A 24665-nucleotide genomic window follows, 5' to 3' on the forward strand; every position below is an offset into this window, starting at 1 on the left:
GGAAGGTTTTCACCCTGGCGGCCAACATGTTCCCATTAAAACCTAATTCAGATCATCTCATTCCTCTGCTTAACATTCATCAGTGGTTTCCCATCTCGTGTGGAGTTATGTTCTAGGTCTTTAATAGGCTTCTAAGGCCCTCCACGGTGACTCTCCCCCACCCCCCAGCTCCAGCCAGCCACAAAGCCTGCTTAAATGTTTCTTGAACACTCCTGGCACACTCCCACCTCAGGCCCTTTGCACAGGATGTTCTCTCTGCCTGGAACAACCTTCTAGCCGATTTCTGCAAGGCTTGCCCCTCTCACCTCCTCCAAGTCTTTGTTCACCTGTCACGTTCACAGTGAAGCCTACCCTGACTACTTTATTGAAAAATTCAGTCCCCACCCCCAGGATTCCCCATCTTCCTTCCATATGTGATTTTCTCTGATGCACTTACCACCTTCTAACATACATGATATATTTCCTTATTTCGGTTATTGTCTTGATGGTCCTCCACTGCCAAAATATGAGCTCCATGAGAGCAAGGCTTTGTGTCTGTTCACTTCACTGCCGTGTTCCCCGTGCCTATAACAGTACCTGCCGTGTGGTAGGTGCTCAATAAGTTTTTGTTGAATGAATGACAAAGAAGTTACTAAAAGCGTTCATAAAAATGATGTGTAAGAGAGACTTAGGCAGATGAGGTCAGCATGTGGAGATTCTTGAGTGCCTAGGACATAAATATCGGACGAATGAATAAATGAGCAAATGAATGAACCTCCTGCTGATGTTCTGCACACTGCCTTAGCATCCAGTGACATGCACTGTGAGGAGTGGGACTCACTGAAACTTTAGATTTTTCCCTATGGAAAGAACTTGTATTGACAAATTATCCTCTAGAAAAACTGAAGCCCTCTGTGCTATACCTCAAATGGCCACTAGGGAATGCCCAAATCCATAATGCGCAGCTATTAAGAATGAAATTGGGCTCCCCAACATTGTTTTGTCTATCCGCCTTACCCTGTGCCCCCCACCGGCCAAGCATTCAAAGCCCATCAGTATGACGCGTAGTTTTCTGCCACCTCTCCTAAACAGACCCCATGCTTGAGCTGTACCTGAGCTGCGTCTCTGCCCATCACTACCTATCCGATTCCTACGTGCCCCTTGAAGGTCCAGCACAAAAGCCACCCCCTCCAGAAGCCTTTCCTGATTACTATTGCTCTCACTGTCCACTGCATTCCTGATATCCTGGGGCTGTTGTCACCTGTCCCAGGCAGGCATCCCTTGGTAAACACTGATTTAGATACTGTCTCTATCTATCCAAGCACTTCATTCTGGTGTTCCCAGTGAAATCAGAAGTCTACCAGCTCTGGCCTGTCAGGAAGGTCAGGGACAGAGGTCAACACTGAACTTGTGAAACAAGCCAAAAAATGACGTTAGGATCCCGCAAAAGTGGTTAAGAACAGCCTAATCTTGGAAGGCCTCTCTAGGAGAGAGAGAGAGAGTCCACCGGCCATAGGAGACGAAATACTATCTCCAGCTGCCTCGACCCCGGCCTTAGGGGTGCAGGAGAAGCCTGGCCTGCCCAGCTTCACCCCCTCCCAAGCAGGCCCCCACCGTTCCCCGGGTCTCCTTGTCCCTGCCTTCGTTATTCAGCCCTAGTCCAACTACTTGGCTGCCAGCAAATGGGGAACTCTAATAGACGCCTGGGGCCTTTTTCCCTTTTAGCCTCTTTCACCTGCTGTCCTCTGTGCTTTGTTCTCCAGACTCATGATAAAGAGCAACGCAAAAATCCCATCAAACATGACAATGTGCTGCAGAAAGCACGTACCAGAAATGCATCCTGGGGCAAGCAGAGAGAGAGTGGAGCTTGCCTGGCAAAATCCATGCTGGGACAGATTAGTCCAACCCAGCTCCAGGACAGCAAGCCCCAGGCAGGGGGGCGGGCGGTGGGGGAGGTTACACCATGATAGCAAGAAAATCGGCATTTACTTTTAATCTACGTAACCACTCTGTGAGAAGGTACTCTTGTCACTATTGTAAAGACTAGGAACCTGAGGCACAGATAAGTGAGGGGACTTCACCCAAGCCTACAACAGCTAGAACATAGCAGGGACTGGAGTTGGAATCCAAAGCTAAGTGATTCTAATGTCCAGCCTCTTTCTACTGGCCCATGCGGATTCCATACACCTTTTGCCCCTTTCTCTCCTCCGTAGGTCCTAACACAGGATGGACACAGGAGGGCGGGGGGCGGGGGGGAGAGGTGGTGCTCCGCTCCTTTGCTCGGTTCTCTATCTGCCTGACAGGTCCCGAAGCCGACGTTTGCTACTTACATTGTAGGATGTGAGATGCCATCAACGCTGTGCAGTTCTCACTGCATGGAAGCCTTCCTAGAGCCAAATCCTTCTTTATTTGAAGAGTAAAAAGATACCTGAAAAGAAGTTGGGGGAAAATCTCTTGAGAAAGAAACAGGAACGAGAGAGAATCGTTTCCTTTCTCCCAGATCCAAGATGTTGCAAGAAAGAAACGGCACCCCAGACAGTGAGATGCCTTTTTGGGATGGTCACTAATGCATGAGCTTTGCTTCAGCCCCAAACCAGCCCCAGACCGCAGCTCGGCTGCTCCAGCATTTTGGCAGGCCCTACAGCCATTAGGAATCACCCCGGCTAAATCCTCCCGCCAGCTTGAGGGAGTTGGCCAATCACCCTCTCGTGGCTTCTGCCACTTAGCAAAGCCACATACATACCCAGCCCGAGAGGAAGGGAGATTCAGCAAGACCAAGCCCGCTCGGGCCGCTGTTTACCAAATGCTATCAAGCACTCCCTTTCAAAACAACTTAGGTTGGTGGGGCAGGAACAATCACCCGCCTTTTACAATTATAGAAAGGCAGAGGTTAGGTGATTTTGGCAAGGTCATTTTGCCCGAAGATAGTGAAACTGTGGCCAGATGTCAGGTCACGCACTGAACTGAGGCCTCCTCCTATCCAAAAGATTGTGTGGCAGGAATCAGGGACGTGATACCACGCTTCACCCGGACCACCTTCTCCATATCACCAGAGCCCGGCCCAGCACTTGGCACAGAGCAGGCAGGAAATTCCTATGTTCTGAATGGAATGAAGCCACGCTGCCCTTTTGCCCACGGAAGGCTCGTCAGGGACCCAGAAAGTGCAGGTAGGTACCAGAGCTTTGCCAAAGCGATTGCATTTGCCCCACACTTTTAAGCCCTTATCAGCAGAGAATCAACTTTTGAAAAGATGTGTAAAAAGAAGATTCTATCATTGACCGCTTTCTTCCGTGGTCCAAAATTGGTTCCAATATTTTATTTTATACACTCAAACATTCATGGAGTATCTACTGTGGGCATTTCCCAATATAAGATGTGCCTTTCTAAATAACGTTTTATCTGGACTTTTTTATTTAAATCAATTAAGCCTTGAAAGCAATGTGGTAAATCAAAATTAATTGCAGGTGATGGATAAAAATCTAGATTAGAAAAAGCAAGTAAAATTAGGAGGTGATTATTCAATTTATAAATGCGCTCTTCATTATAAACCTTCGAATTATGAGCTCCCCTAATGGGCTAGAAATGACTCAGAAAATTTATATTTGCATACCACTCTCAGAAACTCATGGATTGGCCCCAAACAAGGCAACCTTGTGAAGTCAACTATGGTTAAGTATCTTCAACCGAGGAAAAAATAAAGGAAGTCCAACCTTTGCCATTGCCTGCTTTCAAATATAGATGTAAATGAGAATAATAGGCCTCGAGTGCTAAAGGGAAAGAGAATCTCATTTTGCTCCTAGCAAGCAAGAAAGGAAACTTCTTGTCATTTGACACGTTCCTTGCTATTAAGAGGGCAGCTGCCTGCTACAAATACCAAATCCTCGCTCTGAACAGCTGATGAATCATTTATCATCGCATTGATTTTCTCATTCTCTTCTTTTTGGCGGCAGGGGGAGAGAGTTTATCTCCATTAAAATTGGTCATAATGTGAGACTCAACTGAAATGGGTTAGCAAGTGCAAACCGATACAGATACCAAGATATCAGGTTATCTGGGAAAGTGGCCTACAACTCACAAATGTGGAGAGAGGGGGCGAGCCAGTGACAGACTTGTGAAAAGTGACGTCTGCAGAGACCCTTCAGCAAACAAGGCCCCCTGTACAAAAGGGGCAAAGAAGAACTGGACTTGTTGTGGTGGGGAAGGCCCGGCCAAGTCACTCTAGCTCCCGGGACCGTTTCCTCCTCTGTGAACCAGGAGGGCTGGGCTCGATGATCGCCTATATCCCTTGTAGGGTAAGATTCTAGAGTCTAGCAAGCACATTCGGGTTTGGAGGAGTGTTAGGTTGACAATGCATTTTTGGAGAAGTAGGTTTACGTTTTGATTTTGAAGGGCATTGTGTATAAGCATAAATATACTCTTTTTTAAAATGTTTTATACTGGTGACTTTTTAACTTTTTCATTTTTACGAGTGTAAAATATTTTACCTATCTAAAATTATGAATAATGTATAATTATAAATAGTTGTTAAAATTATATAAAATTATGAATAATTTATAATTATTAAAGAATTATAAAATTATCAATGATTTATATTATACATGATAAATAATTTATTTAAATCAGTTTTTAAACTTTATTTTTTTACTTTTTAAATTTTTTATAAGTATACGTCATCATCCCTCTCTACCTATGGGATGCACACACACACACACATACACGTGCGCACGCCCGGTTTTCAATATCCACAGAAATTAGCTGGTATCACATTTGTGCCATCAAGCAGCCCTCTGGTTGGAACACAGATGCAATGAAGGCAAGCGCTCTTACTGTTGTAGCAATTAATGGCAGAACCCCAGGCTGGCTGCCCTGCTAGATGCCACCCTTCCTTCTCCCTGAGGTCCCCACCCTTTGGAAGATTAACACTTTGGGGACCAGCCAGGCCCATCTTCTCTCCAGCTCCTCACCATCTCCTGGAGAGTGACTGAGAGCCAAGCTTTCCAAAGAAGGCTAGAAGCCCATTCTCTGATAAATGGAGAGTAATGATTCTTAAGTAACACCATGCAGCAGACACACAGGGAAGTTACTCTACCTTGTAAGCTCTTCTCGAAGATGTCCCGGGTCCACTGGGAAAAATTTCACCATAAATTTGAAAACAACCTCCTTAGGATCTTAAAACACAATATCTCCATAAGTTTTTTTTAAATGTCCATCACAACAGTTACAGGTCTTTACATGCACGCACACACACACACACACACACACACACACTTCCCCTGTCCTCTTCCCCCCTCTCCCATCACTCCCTCCCTCAGACTTTTCTTTTAAATTTCAATTTTTCACATTTCTAAGATGGTGCTATCTCTGGATTGTGTCTTTATGTGGCAAGCAATAGGGAAAGTTCTCCTGCCCCCCCCTTCTACCCTCTCTCCCTCTGAGTTTCTTTTTGTAAAGCTGCGCCTCTTTCTGGGCCCTACTGGGTCCTCTAAGAAGTGTCCCGTTTAAAAAATATATACCACTTGCCACTTGGGATTCTGCATTCCTGGCTGAGAGAAGAGCCCAGCTTTAGAAGCAGGTGATTATCATCTGGCATCAAGCATCTCATAAGGGGAACTAGAAGTGGCTGGACTGCTGCTTCTTTGTTGCTTAAAATCTGCTTTAAGAAAACACATCTACTTGCCTTCACTCCTACTCGCATTTGAAAAGAAGAAAAGAAACTCTTTGCATCAAAAGCAAACGCATCCGTGCACCATTCGCAGCAGGCGTTCAGCAAATATTTGTCAAGTGCCTATTCTAGGCCAAGCATTGTCCTAGGAAGGGCAAGCCCTCATAGCCCGGTAGAAGAGGCAGCCCCGCAGACGGCTGCGAGCACTGAGTACCGAGCACTGAGTACCGGCCAAGCCCGAGAGGGAGGACAGAGGGCTCCAGTTAGATCGGAACTGTAGATAAACAAAGAGAACGCAAGGACATCCTTACACAGAGAAAATCTTTCTTTCTTAATTTGAAATTCCGGTGTAGGTGGACATCTTTTCTTTTCCCGGAGAGCCCTACGCCTGAAGGGAGTTTGCCACCGTCGGGAGAGGTTGGAATACGAAGGGCCTGCTTCTCCCTCTCCCTCTGCTGCTCCCCCCTGCTTGTGCTCTCTCTGTCTGTCTCAAATAAATAAATGAAGTCTTTAAAAACATAATAATAATAATAAATAAAATGCGGTGGGAGCAGACAGAACCAACACGGAGAGGGCAGGTAGAGCAAAGAGACAGGACAGCATTTCTCAAAGTGTTGACTGAACTCCCCCTGCATTCAGAAACACCTGTGGAATTTAACATGCAGGTTGCCTGCCCCCAAACCCGGGAACGAGGCCTGGGAATCTGCATTTGAACAAGTGATCCTAATACACACTGCAATTTCAGAACCGCCACACTAGGTGGTGAAATACGGGGTGGGGGGTGGGGGAGATTTCGTACATAGCAGGCACCCGAATGTGAACTGAAACAAATGGACAAAGTCTGTGGCATGATAAAACTAAAACATCTTCAGGCAGAAGGTGAATGGCATTGAAGATTGACATTATAAGTAACAAGGTCAGGCTGCCTAAGATGGGCCAGTGGGGCACTTAGATTATTTTAAGGAGCTCAGTGGGTTAAGTGTCTGTCTTTGGCTCAGGTCCTGTTCTAGGGGTCCTGGAATCGAGCCCCTAGTCGGGCTCCCTGCTCAGTGGGAAGTCGGCTTGTCCCTTCGGCTTTGCTCCCCTCTCCTTCTCATTCTCTCTCTCTCTCTCAGATAAATAAATAAAATCTCTTTAAAAAGGATTGTTTTGAATTAAAAGCAATCAAAACCCAGTCAATTCAGGACATGCTCTTCACCTCCCCCTCAACTGGCTAAACTTAGGTTGGAAAGGAGAGCCTGTACCAGGAAGAGAGCAATCACCTTAGATAACTACATTCTAATATGAACTAGGTGTGGTAGACAGGGAGGGACCTCCCAAGGCCTGTTTGATCAAAGTCCTCTATGTCCCATTGTTTCTGAGCGGGGGCCCAGCCAACATTTGTTTACCAAACATTTACTTTTTCTTCTTCCTGTGAATTGCTTTCTTTCCCTTTGAAGTCCCAGACCCCTACCCCCTTCGTTCAGGATGACACATTGGCCTCATTTTGTCTGACTGTAATTTCCATGTCTGTGTGGCCTCCCCATACGTACGAGATTAAATTTGAATTTTCCCTGTTCATCTGTCTCTTGAGCCAATCCCCAGAGTGCTGTCATTACCCGAGTTCTTCCAATCTACCCGAAGACCCAGCAGCATGATTTTTTTTCATCTTGGGCAAAATTAAAATGATTTTTTTAATTGCTACATTCACTGACCCTGTGAAGGATTAAAATAATGCCTCAAAGCCCCTTTTCTCCCCTTATATTTGGTGAGGAATAGCGCAGTGTCGCTGAAATGTTTTCAAGTTGTAACTGGGAATTAGATCCCTGCAGTGATTTCCCATACTTACTTTTTACTTGCTTTGTGATGGGCTTCAGCAGTTCCAACCAGACCTGTGATAACATTAATGAAAAAAATGGGTAGAGCATGGCATTGAGTGCGGCTTTTTTTTTTTTTTTTTTTTGGTAACAGATAAAAGTCAGCACAAAATAAACAAATACCAAGGCTATTTAGACCCCCTTCTAAAGATAGATAGAAACAGCAGTGTCAAAGAGATGACATACCTCCACGACCCTCAATCAACTCCCTTGTATTTTTCCAGTGACAGTGAACGTTGTCGATCTATAAACTTTGTTGTTGACATTTGAATCACTGCTCCCCTGCCTAAGTAGGGTGACAAAGGTGTCACATCCAAGGCTCATTAGTTACTACAAAGACTAATGAAGGCATTTGGCTCTGCATTTGAATCCTGCAGCCCCCAAATGCCAGCTTAATAGATCTAATGAGCCTTTCTGGGAAGGTGCCAGATAACAGATATGCCAACGCAGGACACAGAGCATGTTGGGAGCTGAGAGGGGGTGGGGGGAAAGAGCCCCCTGAATCCTCACTGGTGAGGTTAAGAGTCTTCATTGTGGAGGCTGAGGTCCAGCCTCTGGGAAATCAGAACAGATAAAGCAGAGGTTGCTGTTCTCGGGGTGACAGAAGAGGAGCAGAGGGGAGAAGAGTTTGTTCGGTAAACTGAGATGATTTTATTTTATTTTTTTTTATTTTTTTATTTTTTTGTGAGAGAGAATGAGAGACAGAGAGCACGAGAGGGAGGAGGGTCAGAGGGAGAAGCAGACTCCCTGCCAAGCAGGGAGCCCGATGTGGGGCTCGATCCCAGGACCCTGGGATCATGACCTGAGCCGAAGGCAGACGCTTAACGACTGAGCCACCCAGATGCCCCTTCTTTTCTCATTCTTTTTTTTTTTTTTTAAAGATTTTATTTATTTATTTGAGACAGAGAGAATGAGAGAGACAGAGAGCACACGAGAGGGGGGAGGGTCAGAGGGAGAAGCAGGCTCCCCGCCGAGCAGGGAGCCCGATGCGGGACTCGATCCCGGGACTCCAGGATCACGACCTGAGCCGAAGGCAGTCGCTCAACCGACTGAGTCACCCAGGCGCCCCCTGAGATGATTTTAGATAGGCGAGGAGGGAAACTTGTTATTAAATCCAGGCATCTTGCAAGGGTTTGAATGCTTTTTCATTTTTCAGTCAGGTTTGAGCCCTACATACCTAGCCGCAAACTGCATTTCAGAGGCAATTGTAGACACAAAGAACCCTATAATGAAACCAACTTACATTATTTCCAGAATGGCTACAGAATTCTAATCCGAAATACTCCTTTTCAGCGAGATTGAGGTGGCTGCAACTCAGGTTAAACAGCGCCTTCCCGGATGACTTTTGCTAAACAAAACAGAGAGAGCATAGCACAGTTTGCGTTCCCAATCTGATACTGTTAGGCAGTGTGGAAGGACGGGTAGGAGCCCCCCAACTCTCTGCAGACACTGTTTCCTGTAAGCACCATTTAGAGGTCCTGCATCCTCTCAGAGGACGATGTTTTACAGATAAATATACAGGCATCAACCTGTAGATTGTTTTAGGCGCCCCCCCTCCCCCTCTGAAAAGCCTCAGACTCTTGACAAACCCTCTTGGAAAAAGAGAGCCTTGCACTTAACTATGGCAAGATCTGCAAATCTACCCTTTCAATGGAATTCTTTAATCAATTCATCCCACAGGCAATTTGAATGATTTCCCCCAAACTGACAGTTTAATCAAGATGCAAATCTGACCTGCTTAAAACCCCTTCTGTGGCTCCCCTCAGGATAAAGTCTATACTCTGGCTCGGGAGGCTGGGCCCTCTCTGCCTCCCGTGGCCGTGCCTGCCCCTCCATCCTCTTCTCTCGCCCCTGCCCCTCGCTGGCATTTTCCTTTCTAATAATCGCAGCCCGCTCTGCCCCACACCTGTCAAGTGGTTTCACACCTCATGCTTCTGCTCCTGTCATTCCTTCTCCACAGACCGCCCTTGCCACCCTTCTTTGGCTTGGCTCACTCCTCCTCAGCTCGGATGCCGTCTTCCCTGGAGAGCTTGCCCTGATCCCGATCAGCGACAGGTTGAGTCAAGGGCAACCTCCGGGCTCCCAAGCACCCTCGCTTACCCCACACACGGCACTCTTAACCCAGGGTGTCTGTCTTCCCCCATTCCACTGAGTCCCTTCATAGCAGGGACCTCGCTTCATTTTTCTTGTGACTCACCATGGCTAACTCAGAGCCTGGCACCTACTAGGGACTCTTGAATGTCTGTCGCTCTGACATGAGACTGGCCCACTAGGTCACATGAGTTCCTTGAGTAGACTTCACTTTGCAGCCTTGCCCACCAAATCTCCCACCAGTTCGTTCACATAAGGCCACACATCATTCCCCCCCCCCCCCAAAGCCCACGGACATGGTGAGCACAAAACAGCCCCTTTTCTGGGCTTGAGCTTTGAAGTTCTCTCTCGGAAAATCTCTTTTCCAGAGGAGCGCGGCTGGGGCTGATCTCCAGCCGCCAGCGTGGCTGAACCCGAGGGTAGCTGTTGCAGGGAGGACTGTGATGGGAAAATTGGGCCCTGGCGGGTAGGCACAGAGACAGGCCGCTGAGAACCCCTAGTTAAAGCCAAGTCACGCGGTGCCCATGGTGCCGCTCAGGAAGCCGAGCAAGGGGAAATGGAGTTGGAAATCACCGACCCATAGAATTTATGGCAACCTTGAGAGGTCAGAGAGTCCAGCCACCCTCCTCCCGCCCCCTACCCTCTCCCTCAAGGCAGTGCCACGGCTGAACGGGGGGGGGGAGGGGGGGGCCCACATCTGGGATTTAATAGCTTCCAGGAAGGCGGCCTACCCCACCCCCTTCCCCCAGCGACCCCAAATCCTCCCCTCTCCCCTGGACCTCGCTCCACTTGGTTACACCGTCCAAAGCTCCACCGACTTGAGATGCATGTGGGTTAACCAGGGTCCTATTTTAAAATGCAAATAAGCCACCGGGGGTGACACCTCCTGCATCCCCAGCACCTGGAGAGAGCCAAGGGCGGGGAGAGGGGGTTGGATTTTATGTGCGAGGTCACGTTGGAGCTGTGGTCCTGGAGAAGGGGGTCAGCCCACACAGAGTTGGGGGGTGCGCAAGGGCATGAAGGGCATTGGGGGCCAGTGGAGGAGGGGGCATCTGGGAAGGAGGAGGGAAGGGGGAGTTTTTGCCTATGTGGCAACCTTGCCTAGGGCAAGTGCTGACACAGACCATTCCAGACAGATGAAATAGCTCCTATTTTTAAAGTCCTCCAGACAAGGAGCTGCCACGGGATTTTTATTATAAGAAAAAAAAAAGAAGAAGAAGAAGAAGAATTTCTAAAGAGAGATACGACAGCAATACTTTATCCGACACCAAGGAAACATTTCAGTCATGAGGACCAAATTCCGTCATAGACTTTCAGTTTCTTTGCAAACAATTTCAGAAACTCAGGATTTTCCTTTCTCCTCATTTTTGGATTCTTTTTTTCCATCGGAGTATTTAATCCTCCCCATCAAGGCTGCCACATTCCATGTGTTTGTATATTTAAAGGTTTCTGCTGTCCCAAAGAATATATAGCCATTCTTGTAAGGATTCCAATCAAGGCTTCCTTTTTGCTCCCTTCCATGTTTATAAGAATAATCTCCTGATTCTTCTACCCCGGCACATGTTGCCAACTGGCTCCTAAAGCCTATGCATTTAGAGGTCAGGCGCTCACGTGGCTGGGGCTCTCCACCCCCACCTCGGGAGAGGCATTTCCCTTCAGCCCTCCAGAATGTACATCGAAATTGGCCAGGCTTGTGGAACGTGTTGCATAATAGGCAAGGTCTTGGTTCTGTCTCAGCGTGCAGGCTTTAATGTTTTTTAACCATTATAATCCAATCCCGCGATTTTTAGGTTGAGATTATTTTTCTCATAATAACTCTTTACATACAACTTTTCTAGACTTTTTTCCCCCCCTTTCTGGACTTTTGATCCTCTTTTCCATTGCAAGTTCTTGTTTAAGCTGACACTGTCAACATTCTAATCAAGCTCTTTAGTGGATCTAAATTCTTTACTACCAGTCCTCCCACTCAAGGAATTGGAACCACAATCCTGAATCTTGTTTTACCTTTTCCCTTGGATTACAGAACAGCGTCTGCCTTAAAAAAAATACACACATACACACACAGTTGACCCTTAAGCAACACGGGTTTGAACTACATGGGTACGCTTATATGTGGATTTGTTTAGATAAATATAGTATAGTACTGCAGTATCTCACTACAAATGTATTGTCTCTTCCTTATGATTTTCTCAATAACACTTTCTTTTCTCTGGCTTTATTGTAAGAATACAGTGTAGAATACACAGAACATACAAAATCTGTATTAAGCGATTGTGTTATTGGTAAGACTTCCAGTCAACAGTAGACTAAGAGTGGTTAAATTGTGGAGGAGTCAAAAGTTATACATGGATTTTCGACCATGTGAGGGGTTAGCACCCTTAACTCTTGTGTTGTTCAAGTATTATATATATATATATATATATATATATATATATATATATACATATACATATATATATACAATTTAGGACTTTTTAGATTTTTCTTTTTTTTTTTTTTAAGATTTTATTTATTTGCGAGAGAGAGAATGAGAGACAGAGAGCATGAGAGGGAGGAGGGTCAGAGGGAGAAGCAGACTCCCTGCTGAGCAGGGAGCCTGATGTGGGACTCGATCCCGGGACTCCAGGATCATGACCTGAGCCGAAGGCAGTCGCTTAACCAACTGAGCCACCCAGGCGCCCCAAATGAAGTCTTTTTTTTTTTTTTTAAAGATTTATTTATTTATTTGAGAGAGCGAGAAAGTACATGAGAGGGGGGAGGGTTAGAGGGAGAAGCAGGCTCCTCGCCGAGCAGGGAGCCCGATGCAGGGCTCCATCCCGGGACTCCAGGATCATGACCTGAGCCGAAGGCAGTCGCTCAACCAACTGAGCCACCCAGGCGCCCCTAGGACTTTTTAGAACTTCTATTTATAATCGCCAATTTACCAACTCTGTTTCAATCATAACATTGATTTCTGGACGCTCCAAACCCCTCTTCTCATGGGAACAACAAACATTCAAGGTGGTTACCTGTACAAAACAATCAACCACAGCCTTTACTCAGCTAGAGCCGTCATAGAACAATTTGTTAAATCAAGCCCGAATTGTAATCCTGCTCCACCCACTTACTAACTGGATGAATCGGGGAAAATCTTTTAGCTCACGGATTGACCTGCCTTTTGCAGGCACCTGAAAACAGAGACCATGTGTTTGAATACCTGGCGGTATGTACAGTGCCCGATAAAGAGTGGACATTCAATAAATGTTTGCTGAATAAATGGATGGATGGAGCCAACAGTTAACTTGATTCCTGTGCATTAGTAAGACAGTTCTCTCAGGAGGAAGAACAAATTAGTCACCGTGTGACTTAGGGCAAATTACTGACTCTTTCTGAGCCTCAGTTTACTCATCTGTAAAATGGACATAATAGTAGTATTGTCTCATAGAGTTGTGAGAATTAAAGAAGATAATTCACATCAAAGCCTTTAGTACAGGGCCTGGCACATCATAGGACTTAAGCAATGCACATGTATAGATAAATGCGTAGAAGAGTCTGGAAAGATACACAGCAAATGTTAATAGCATTCTCCCTGGAGGGAGGATAGATTTAAAGGGGAACTTTGGGCGCCTGGGTGGCTCAGTTGGTTAAGCGACTGCCTTCGGCTCAGGTCATGATCCTGGAGTCCCGGGATCCAGTCCCGCATCGGGCTCCCTGCTCGGCGGGGAGTCTGCTTCTCCCTCTGAACCTCCCCCCTCTCATGTGCTCTCTCTCTCATTCTCTCTCTGTCAAATAAATAAAATCTTTTAAAAAAATAAAAAATAAAAAAATAAAGGGGAACTTTAACTTTTTACTTTGTGAATAGCTGGATATGTTTTTAATGAGCAAGGACAGTAGAAACTCTCTTAACCAAATTCCACTCAATCATGCACAGAGAATGCTTTACATTCCCTGTTAATTTATTTATTTTTAAGTTTTTATTTTTAAGTCATCTCTACACCCAACATGGGGCTCGAAACCACGACCCTGAGATCAAGAGTCCCACGCTCCCCCGACTGAGCCAGCCAGGCGCCCCTGCATTCCCTCTTTAAAGTACTGGCAGGGCCTATGTCATGATGAAAGCCCATGACCAGTAGGCTACTCTAATGGTTGTATGCTTCTACACCCATCAACTGAGTTCCATGCTCAATAATAATTATTTTCTGGAAAATATTTTTGATAATTCTACTTGTTATTGTAATCACACAATTAAATTGTATGTACACCAAAGAATCATGAACACTAGAAGCAAGGATTGTTTCTATGAAAACTAAGTTCATCACTTTGCAAAAACTCAGTAGGGGGGAATCCCCAAAACTGGGCCATCAAATTAGCTTTGGATATGACAGCAGTAAAATACGGGGTGGGGGGAGAAAACTCCGGAAGGATTCTGTACTCAAATTGCTTTGCAAGCACCCACATTCTTTCTCCACGTTAAGTAAGCAAATGCTGGAAATCATAGAGGATGCATTATGGGTGTGGTTTATGGAAGAAAGACAAAAGGAATCAGACAGAAGTCCTTACTCAAAAAAAGCTTTGACCCTATAGCAAAAGACTGGCAAATGAATAACAATGTATATGTTTTATGTCAAAATTAGAAGTTTAAGGGGCACCTAGCTGGCTCGATTGGTAGAGCGTGCGACTCTTGATCTCAGGGTTGTGGGCTTGAGCCCCCGCTGGGTGTAGAGATGACAAAAAAATAGAAGTTTAAGGTGTCTATGTGTGTGTACTTATTATAATTTTCTGCTTTAACAAATTTTATGGATTAACTGACCAACAACCACCTTTGACCACATTAGATAAAGGAGATTCTAATGTATTTACATCTTGACTGTGTACTTTAAAAAAATATAGACTGTCATTAAGGTTTTGGGAAAGGATGAACTGGAACCAAATACAGCATATTATTAATAATAGCATAATCGATTATTTTCACTTCTCCTGTTTCCAGTGCTGATTCCCACATTGAAAATATTTCTCATGTTCCCCGCAGGAAACTGTTCTTGAAGTCACAGATGGTTATCACTCGTTCTCCTGACTATATGGCTATGTCTTATTTTTATCCCAAAATCTGACTGGATTAGCCCCGGCTGCCACCACAAAACGCCATAGACTGGATGGCTTAAACAACAAACATTTAGTTCTCATTTAGTTCTGAAGACTGGAAGTTTGAGATCAGAGTACCAGCATGGTCAGGTTCTGTGAGACCTCTTCCTGGCTTGCAGATGGCTGCCTTCTTGCTGTGTCCTCACCTAGCGGAAAGGTAACTCTTTCCTCTTCCTCCTCCTCTTCTTCTTCTTTTTCTTCGGCCACCGGACCTATTGGATCGGAACCCTACCCTTATGATCCTATTTAACCTTAATTACTTCCTAAAAGCCCTATCTCCAAACACAACCACAGTAGTCCCATTGGGGGTTAGAGGCTCAACAGACAAATTTGGGTGGGACACGATTCGGTCCACAGCATTTACCCAGCTGGATGGCCCACTTTAGTTACCATATCTGCTCTTTATGACTTTGGCTCTTTCCAAACATTAAATCCACTCTCAAATAATGAAGATTTAGGAGGCATTTTGGAAAGAATGTGCCTGGTTACAGAAGGCCAAAACAGAGTTCCAAGACTGTGCTGAGTACCTGCAATAAATATGAGGAGGTGGCTAAGAAAGCGGGCCCTGGAGTGGGACATAGCCGGCTGTAGGTCTGCTCTCTACCTGCTAGAGGAATGATCTTGGACAGGCTATTTCATCTCTCTGAATTTCAATTTCCTTAATTGTAAAATAGGATTGTCAGAAGCCAAACACGAAAGGCCATATGTTCTATGATTCCATTTATAAGAAGTGTCCAGGGGCGCCTGGGTGGCTCAGTCTTTAAGCGTCTGCCTTTTGGTCAGGTCATGATCCCAGTGTCCTGGGATCGAGCCCCGCATCAGGCTCCCTGCTCAGCGGGAAGCCTGCTTCTCCCTCTCCCACTCCCCCTGCTTGTGTTCCCTCTCTCACTGTATCTCTCTCTGTCAAATAAATAAATAAAATCTTTAAAAAGAAAAAAAAAAAGAAGTGTCCAGAACAGGCAAATCCATAGAGACTGGCGGGGGGGGGGGGGGGCTTCTTTTGGGAAGAATGGAAATATTCCGGAATTAGATAGTTGTGATGTTTGCATGACACAGCGAGTATACTAAAAACCACCAAATTGTACACTTTAAAAGGATGAATCTTATGGTATGTGAATCTCGTCTCAATTTTTAAAAATTCATAGAGAGCATCTAATGAGAATATTGATGTCGAGGGCTTTACACAGTGTCAGGACCATAGGAAGAGCTCAAAAAGAAGTGTTGACTGTAGGATGACCATCGTCCAAACTGGCACATTTCTGAGGCTTGACAGGGGTACTAGTAATTATTATATTGTCACAACAGGTGTAAACCAGGACCGTCCTGGACGAACCCTGATGTATGGTCATCTAGCTGTTAGCATCCAGATCACCCAAGGGGTCTGTTTGGACAAGGGCAACATTCACTTGAATATTCAAGATCTGGAATATTAAGGATCACACACATAAGTGTAAGTGTCCCCTCATAGAAACCAGTGTGTGTGGATCAGTCCTTCATTGGCAAGTGAATGAGTTGCCTTTGGGGCGTGTTAACACTCTGACTCCACTTTTTCATAGGTCACTCTCCACATTTAACAGCCACACACAAAAAAAACAGGAAAACGCCTTCATCAGTCTTAGCCTTCTCCTTAATAAACCGTTTAAAAGCTAATCCCTCACCTCCCCTTTAGCATGTTTTTCTCCATTCTTTATTCTCTTTACCCAATTCTTTTTGTTTTTCTATTGTAATCCACCCCCCCCTTCCCCTGGCCCAAACTCCAGGCTTACTTCTGATGCCCTTGCCTTTGTCCTTCTATGTATGCCTTTACTCTTCTGTGACCTTTCTCCCTTCTCTTTGATGCAATACACATTACCGAGCACGTGCTCTGTGCCAGGTACTTTCCTGGGCTCCAGGGTTACTGGAGTGAACTGGACACAGGCATTACCATGAAGGAATACATAGCAGGCTGGCAGGCCAAGCAGGTGCATCAACAGGTAACCGCAGTAGCTGGGGCTAAGTGCCCTTGTGGAAGCATGCAAGCAGGGGGTAATATGAGATCACATCCAACGGGCCCCAAACCCAGAAAGATGGGAAAGGGCATAGCGCAATGGATTCCAGCTTGGGCGGGGGGCGGGGGACACCTAACCCGAGACAGGAAGCAAGAGTTGGAGTTAGCCAGGTGAAGAGGAGGCTAAGAGAAGGATGTCAGAGGCGGAGATTAGAGAGCCTGGTGTGAACGACACTGCCATGAGGTGTTCCTAAGGGAGCAAATGAGATACAGGGACTGGAAAAGTGGGCGGGAGCCTTACCAAGATGGGCCTATTGTGCCCGGGAGGCCATAAGCCTGAAGGCAGGGTTTGAGGTGGGGATCGCTGAATGATTTTAAGTGAGAATTGACTTGGTCCGAGCTGGGTTTCAGGCGCGCCGTCCGGGCAGTGGTTGGGGCAGAGGCTCCCAAACTGTAAAGTGCATATGAATCACCTGGAGATCTTGTGAAAATACAGATTCCGATTCGCTGGGTGGGAGGTGGGGCCCGAGAATTGGCATTTCTCACAAGCTCCCAGGTGAGACTGGTCTGGCTGCTGGTCTGCCACCTACACCTTGCGGGACAAGGGTGTGAGGAACAGAAGGAGCAGGGGGCAAAATAGGCGACAGGTGGAGTAGGTGGGGCTCCTTCGCAGCTTGGGGGAGAGAAGATAGGTGGTGGCGTGGACTTTGGCAGACGAGGAGGTGAGGTGTGAGACACGTCTCCATGGCCAGTGCAAGGGGGCTGGGGCAGGTACGGGAGAGTGAGAGGCCTGGAGGGCCTGGTGTCCCCTTTGCTTGCCCCACTTTTGCTTTCGGCCAGGGCCAGGGTTTGCATCCACCACGGCCAAGCTTAGGCTACATTCCGCTGCCTTTTATTCACCCTTCTGCGTCGCCCTGCTCATCCTCAACATGTTTCTTCACCAGTTGGCCCACCGGCCACATGTACAATAAGGGCCTACCCCGGCAGCTTGCCTCCCTCACTTCCCACCACTCTTTGCTCCCGAATTCTTCCCATACCCACCTATCTGAGAGTGGGGATGCTTGGAACATTCCTCACCAATGTCTGCACATACCTGAGCCCCTCCTCAGACACTCCCTACCCTTTGCGTCAGTCTGGAAAGAAAATCATGGCTTGTCATATCAAAAACTTTCTGCCGACATACACTTACAAAATATCTTCTGACGCTTCTTCTCTCTCTCTTTTTTAAAGACTTAATATTTATTTATTTGACAGAGAGAGAGAGCACAAGCAGGGGGGAGCGGCAGACAGAGGGAGAGGGAGAAGCAGGCTTCCCGCGGAGCAGTGAGCCCGACACGGGCCTCGATCCCAGGACCCCAGGATCATGACGTGAGCCGAAGGTAGACGATTAACCGATGAGCCACCCAGGCGCCCCTGACACTCTGTCTCTGATGTGCTCACAGATTCCTTCTAAAAGTCACCCACTTGGAATTTTCTTTCTGGTCTTTTATGGTGCCCCTGAGAGCTTTCCTGTGTATTATCCCATTTGCAACTTGCCCCAGTCACCCACTCTGGAACTGGCCGAGAGTCAGTTCCGTCCAGGATAGTATAAGCACATCGCCACACAGCATCTTTAGGTAGATGACTGTGAGCTAGTTCCTTCTGGCCAACCTGATGGCTAATTTCCATCTCTCCTTTTCGTCTTCATATACTGAACTCCAAATGGCATTTCAGAACCCAGAACCATGAAGGGCACTCTAGTGAGAGTATCTGATTTGTACTGAGTAGAATAGAGTCTGGAGCTATTTCTGCATTTTGGTACCCTTCGGTACAGTTCCAGGGTTAGAATGTTTTCAGTGACGCTGATTTAATTTCAATCATGTTGGAAAATCTTGTTCTACTTCTTGGTCTACCCTTCTTCACCTCAGTCTAGCTCTTTGTTTAGGCATACGCCTCATTTATAGAGAGTTTGGACCCCTCCGGAGGTAAGTCTTTTTGCTTCCCTGTCATCCACAGGCTAAATCCAGAAATCTCAGAACCCCTTAGGGATTAAACCCTGGGACTGCCCCTTTTAAAAGGCTGTTTCACTTTTCATTAAAAGTGCAAATATCGTTAAGCGTCTGCCTTGGGCTCAGGTCATGATCCCAGGGTCCCGGGATCGAGCCCCACATCGGGCTCCAGCCCCACATCGGGCTCCCTGCTCCGCGGGGAGCCTGCTTCTCCCTCTCCCACCCCCCACCGCTTGTGTTCCCTCTCTCGCTGTGTCTCTCTCTGTCAAATCAATAAATAAAATCTTTCAAAAAATGCAAATATCCTGGGGCGCTTGGGTGGCTCAGTTGGTTAAGCGTCTGCCTTCAGCTCAGGTCATGATCCCAGGGTCCTGGGATGGAGCCCCCCCACCGTCTGGCTCCCTCTCCCTCTGCCTGCCGTTCCCCCGCTTGTGCTCTCTATCTCTATGTCAAATAAGTAAAACCTTTTTAAAAAATGCAAATAACCTGACATTGAAAAAAAAAAAAAATAGGCCCATGTCTCACACATTTACCAATGGAATCAGACGCAACTAGTTTTCTAAGAAAGAAATTGAGCATGATTTCAGAGTATGCACTGGGTAAACCACCCAGGAACCTAGGAAATGGAGGTCCTTCGGGGCAAGGCAGAAGAAATCATTGGCCAAGCTGTAATCCTTCTGGGGGGCTGAACTTGTAAAAAGAAAGAACCACTGAGAGGCTGATTACCAGGTAGCAGCAGTTCATTCCAAAATGGAGCCATCTCTGCAGGCAGTCTGGTCTTTTAGCATCTGGTAGAGAGCAAGGTGCAGTTAGACACATCAAAGAACAAAGAATAAGTAGGAAGTCAACTAAGGCCCTTTCCAAGGAGCTCACAGGCTCAGCAATAAACCCTGGAGGGAAGCACAGTTTAACTGGGTACTTAAGATTTCCTGGTGGAGCTAAGTGGAGAGAACAGCCCTTGTATTTGCTTGTGCATGTGTGACATTCACACCAAGTTACAACTGGTTTTTATTTTATTTCTGAAAACACAAAGCAGTTCAAAGTACTGTGTGTGTGATAGATGGGAGGCTTAAAGTTGCTTAGGATTAACTGCTCAGAAAGATTTCCAGCCCACGTGGCTGTCCTGGGGAGTGGCGGGGGTGGGGTGGGGGGAGGAGGAAGAGGGTGGGGGGAGGGGGAGGGCCGGGTCCGGGAGAATCAAACTGAGCAGCTGCCTGACTGCCATATTGATACTGACCAAACTAAGTTCGGAAGAGAACTCTGGAATCAGAGACCTAGTCTAGCACCTGATAGATGATACTTTCTGGCAGACACCTTTTTGAGGCTACAAGGGAATTGATGGTGTCATTGCCTGAGGCCTTATGGAGGCCTGGCGATGATCTAGACAAGTTGCATCTGATTCACACTCTTTGCTGGATGGTGTCTCATTGCTCAGAGTTACCCTTCATCCTAAAGGAATAAAAAGAAAAAAAAACCCCAAGAGTACCACCCTAATAGCAATCTTGCCCCCACTCCTGGGACACTGAAATTACCATGCCTATATTGGAAAGGCTGTTGAAAAGTGACAGGGTAATAATAGCATTCTCAAGACAGTGCTCCCAAGTCTTGTCGAAATTGCTAGCTACTCTGGGTAATTAAAACAATGATCATTGTTTGTTTCCATGTAATGCTTTAGCACTAAATCCATGTGGTGTGCATGATGCACAACCAGATTCCAAATGGTAGCTGGAGTTTTCTTTTAAACCTGAAGCCGATAAAACATTTTGTATGTATCTAGCAATACGCGACACTCAGGACACAAGAGAGACCATTAGATGTCATGTAGTCTGGCCCCTTCATTTTATAAGTGAGGGGATCCAGTGCAAGGAAGAGACTCCCCCAAAGGCTTTCAGCAGGTTAAAAGCAGAGCTGGGGCAGGGGGCGCCTGGGTGTCTCAGTCTGTTAAGCATCTGCCTTCAGCTCAGGTCATGATCCCAGGGTCCTGGGATCGAACCCCGCATCGGGCTCCCTGCTCAGGGGGGAGCCTGCTTCTCCCTCTCCCTCTGCTGCTCCCCCTGCTTGTGCTCTCTCTCTCAAGTAAATAAATAAAATCTTAAAAAAGAATAATAAAAGCAGAGCCGGGACTGAGCCCATTTCAGTACACCAGGCTGTCCTTGAATATAAAGAGAAAACTGATGTCCAGGTATATGAAGGGCAAGAAAGGTAAACACCTAAAACTCGTTCCTTTGATACACCCTTCCCTTTCATTGTCACTCTGTTTTTTCCTATCTTTTCTCACCTTTTGACTGTACTGTTGACTTCTCTTTCTTTGCCGCTTACAACTCCAATGTCTCTCCATTCCTGTCTCTTCCTTCCTAGAATTAGTTTTATTGCCTTTAGAAGGAGTGCTCAGTATGTTGCCCAGCGGGGCTCTGAGCTGGTTGGAAGCCACTCTGTTCTGACAGGTTGTGAATTTCACAGAAACTCTATAAAGAAGCCATTAAAGAATAATGCCTTTTAAAACATCTACTTAATAAGAGGCCATGAAACACAACGTATTAGGGTTACTGTGGAGAAGCTGTGTTGACTGAACAGAGAATCTTTTTAAAATATATTCAGAAAACTCTGCCAAACTAAATGGAGTCGGGGAGGCACATGTGAAGTTTGGGGATCCATGAGAACGTGTGTATCAGTGTATAAAATATACACCAACATGTTAAAATCTAGGCGATGGGATTTTATTTGCATTTTACTTTTTTCTTTTTGTTGCCAGAATTTTCTAATCTTTCCGTAATGAATGTATGTCCTATCACGTATTAAAGCTGGGTGTGAAAATTGAAAAATAATAATGAACTTCTAAGGGCTTCTAACTGATTAGCAAGACGCGAGGTCATGTGAGCTATCACTCAGGCTAATTTCCCTGTCACCAAGTGTCTCATTCCCGCACCCTGTCAACACCCCCACGTTAGCCAGGTGTGCCGGCTTGTCGACACCTGCAGACTACACCAAGGGACCAGCTCTGCCCCGCAGCAAGGAACCTATAAGGGGCTCCTGACTCAGACCCAACTTGGCTTGTTGCCAAGCTCCACCCTTGAAGAAGTCACTAAGGACCTATTCTTTTGTTCCTCTTTCCCTACCTAGACATCTGTCTGAGTGCCTGACCCTTAGTCACCTGGTTTTTTACTTCTGCGCTTCTGGCTCTCACAGTAGCAGCTGGCTAGGTTCCCCCAGGCTCTGCTCTCCTCTTGATTGATCTTCACCTGCGTCTCCCACACAGGTGAGATTTGCAGAGCATGTGGCTTAGCAGTAACGCTGAACTCCGGGGCCTGCTGGCAGCATTCTGCCCCTTTCCTCCTAGTCCACCCTGCGTAGAGCCAGCCAAGTCCTGAGTGCTGACTCACACAGGTGGGCCTTGGGTGACCTGGGCTCTAACACCCCAAAGCCTGGTGGTTACATATTCTTCTCAGTCTGGCTTAGTCTGGGGCTGATACCAGGTTCGCAGACCTCTGCCATCCTCCCTCCTCCAGGCTATTTCAATATGGCAGATCTATGGTCAGGATGTGCAGCGTAACTCAAAGCGGTTGTCTGGGATTCTCTTCCTGTACTCAGGGCCAAGCACAGCCAAGCCCAAAACAATTTGTATTCATGTGGATTTTTAAATACTGTACCTCGAAAATTCTAGCATTCAGGAAAGAAAGACAAAGCATGGTTTCACTTGCAAAATGCAGAATCGGAAGGGAGTAGTGGCGGAATTGTTACTTCCTAGCAATCTTCAGTGGGAAACAGGGGTCCCAAGAGATACTAACCTTTGGGTCTTAAAATTAGTTGCATACTCCCAGATCCCACACTCCCATATCTTGCTCCTAACTTCTTAGGTGCAATTATCTGTGCAGAAGGATCTGGCGAAGCTGACTCATTCATGTTTATAAATCAAAACCAAAAATATTCCTCCCTTCTTTTTTTTTTAATCATTTTTTTAAGATTTTATTTATTTATTTGACAGAGAGAGAATGAGAGAGAGAGAGAGAGCACATGAGAGGGGGGAGGGTCAGAGGGAAAAGCAGACTCCCTGCCGAGCAGGGAGCCCGATGCGGGACTCGATCCAGGGACTCCAGGATCATGACCTGAGCCGAAGGCAGTCGCTTAACCAACTGAGCCACCCAGGCGCCCCTATTCCTCCCTTCTGAATGTTGAATTTGACAATTGCTTGTCCCAGCTGAGGAGGCGCTACCCTACATTCCTACAGATGCGGAATCGAACAGACACGTTCACGGTGGCATCTCCAAACAGACTTGGGGAGCCTTTGTAGGCTATCAGGAGAACAGATGACCTCTCCTTTGTTGAACTTTGGGGGAGCCTGAGTCACATATTTCTCATCTCTGGCAGTCATCGAGGGTTTCCTGTGAGCACACGGTTTTACCTGGGTGCAGGTTTGGTCCAGGGAAATTTTGTTACTGTAATCCATGAAATGTTTGTGCCACATCTCCCCTAACTTAAGACTTGACTTGCTTGGCAGCTGAGAACAAAGAGAGAATTCATTCTTTCATTGCTTCAACAGCTAGTTATTGAGCATCTACTATGTTTCTGGGAAAGTGCTGACTATATACCCCGGACAGTCCCGGACTTCACCAAATTAAGAGAACTCACTGTACCCTTTTGGATGCATACTCCCCCACACACACCATTGAGCCCCAAAGAATGACCTATCCTTATTGGCCTCATGCAATTCTCAGACACCATAAACCTTCTCTCTCCAACCCTGTCCATTTGTCTGAACCATTTCCATTGTCCATCTGTCCCAGGAAAGCCCCTTCATGGCTATGTCAGGTCCTGCTCAGCCCAAGTCAGTTTCCCCTGAAACTGCTGACCTGGTTTTCTGCATCATCACTCGGAACACACACACAAGCCCTAACTGCTGAGAATGTCAATACCAAGATAACTCCAACACAGTGACTCTTGAAAGACAAGCTGTCTGAGAGTGGATATGGTGGTCAACTAAATGAGTTCTGAACCCAGAGGATCCCGTGCAAATCCTGTTTCAACCACTCGCTATACTTCTCTGCCTAGATTGCTCATCTGTCAAATGGGGATATTAATAGAACCTACTTCCCTGAGGATTTCAGTGAGCTAATACACGGAAAATACTGATAACTAGCACCTAGTATGTAATAAACATTCCTGTGATATATATTAGCTATCATCACTACTTTCTAGATCAGAAAGGAATTGAGTAGTAATTGTGGGCTAGTGACAATGGGGTTGATATTTGGAGGCAGGTGTGGGTGTGAGCAGATTGGAACACGTGGCCCAGCCATTTCGAGAGGAGTCCCCTAATTTGATTGCTTATGCAGGAAATGGACCTTATACAGCAATCACTATTATAGAAATGACGTTTCTTTCATTGTTTTGTTTTTAAGTGGGCTCCATGCCCTGCCCAATGTGGGGCTTGAACTCACCACCCTGAGATCAAGACCGAGCTGAGATCAAGAGTCGGACACTTAACTGACTGAGCCACCCAGGCGTCCCTCTTTCATTGTTTTTGAGGCTTCCCCACCCCCATTCAGAAAGCAAAATATGCTCATTAAAAAAATCAGGGTATAAAGCAGAAAAGCAAGAGGAAGAAATAAAGTGTTTATAATCTCATCCGTCAAAAGACAGACAGTATGAGGACCTTAGGGTACAGCTTTCCAGATAATTCTCAATGCATGTGATACAATAACACTTTCTGGTGACCAGCTTTTTATGTTTTTATTTTTATTTATTTATTTATTTATTTATTTATTTATTTATTTATTTTAAAGCCAGTTTTTTTTTTTTAAGATTTTATTTATTTGAGAGAGAGAGAATGAGTGAGAGAGAGCGCACACATGAGAGAGGGGAGGGTCAGAGGGAGAAGCAGACTCCCTGCTCAGCAGGGAGCCCGATGCGGGACTCAATCCCAGGACTCCAGGATCATGACCTGAGACAAAGGCAGTCGCTTAACCAACTGAGCCACCCAGGCA

The 24665-nt window shown here is 46.2% G+C and overlaps 1 protein-coding gene across 1 annotated transcript in view; it reads right to left on the reverse strand.

Annotated features, from left to right (window-relative positions):
* The window catches only part of FRMD7 (FERM domain containing 7), a 49965-nt gene that overhangs the window by 14837 nt on the left and 10463 nt on the right, over window positions 1-24665 (reverse strand). Inside the window, exons 2-5 of the mRNA XM_035006517.1 lie at window positions 8741-8845; window positions 7470-7512; window positions 5069-5102; window positions 2310-2407 (exon numbers count right to left, since the gene is read on the reverse strand). Coding sequence (XP_034862408.1) covers window positions 2310-2407; window positions 5069-5102; window positions 7470-7512; window positions 8741-8845 — 280 coding nt within the window. The remainder of the gene's footprint in view (window positions 1-2309; window positions 2408-5068; window positions 5103-7469; window positions 7513-8740; window positions 8846-24665) is intronic.

Source organism: Mirounga leonina, unplaced genomic scaffold (assembly GCF_011800145.1).
Source record: "Mirounga leonina isolate KUSES-001 unplaced genomic scaffold, KU_Mleo_1.0 Mir_101664, whole genome shotgun sequence".
Classification (NCBI taxonomy): domain Eukaryota; kingdom Metazoa; phylum Chordata; class Mammalia; order Carnivora; family Phocidae; genus Mirounga; species Mirounga leonina.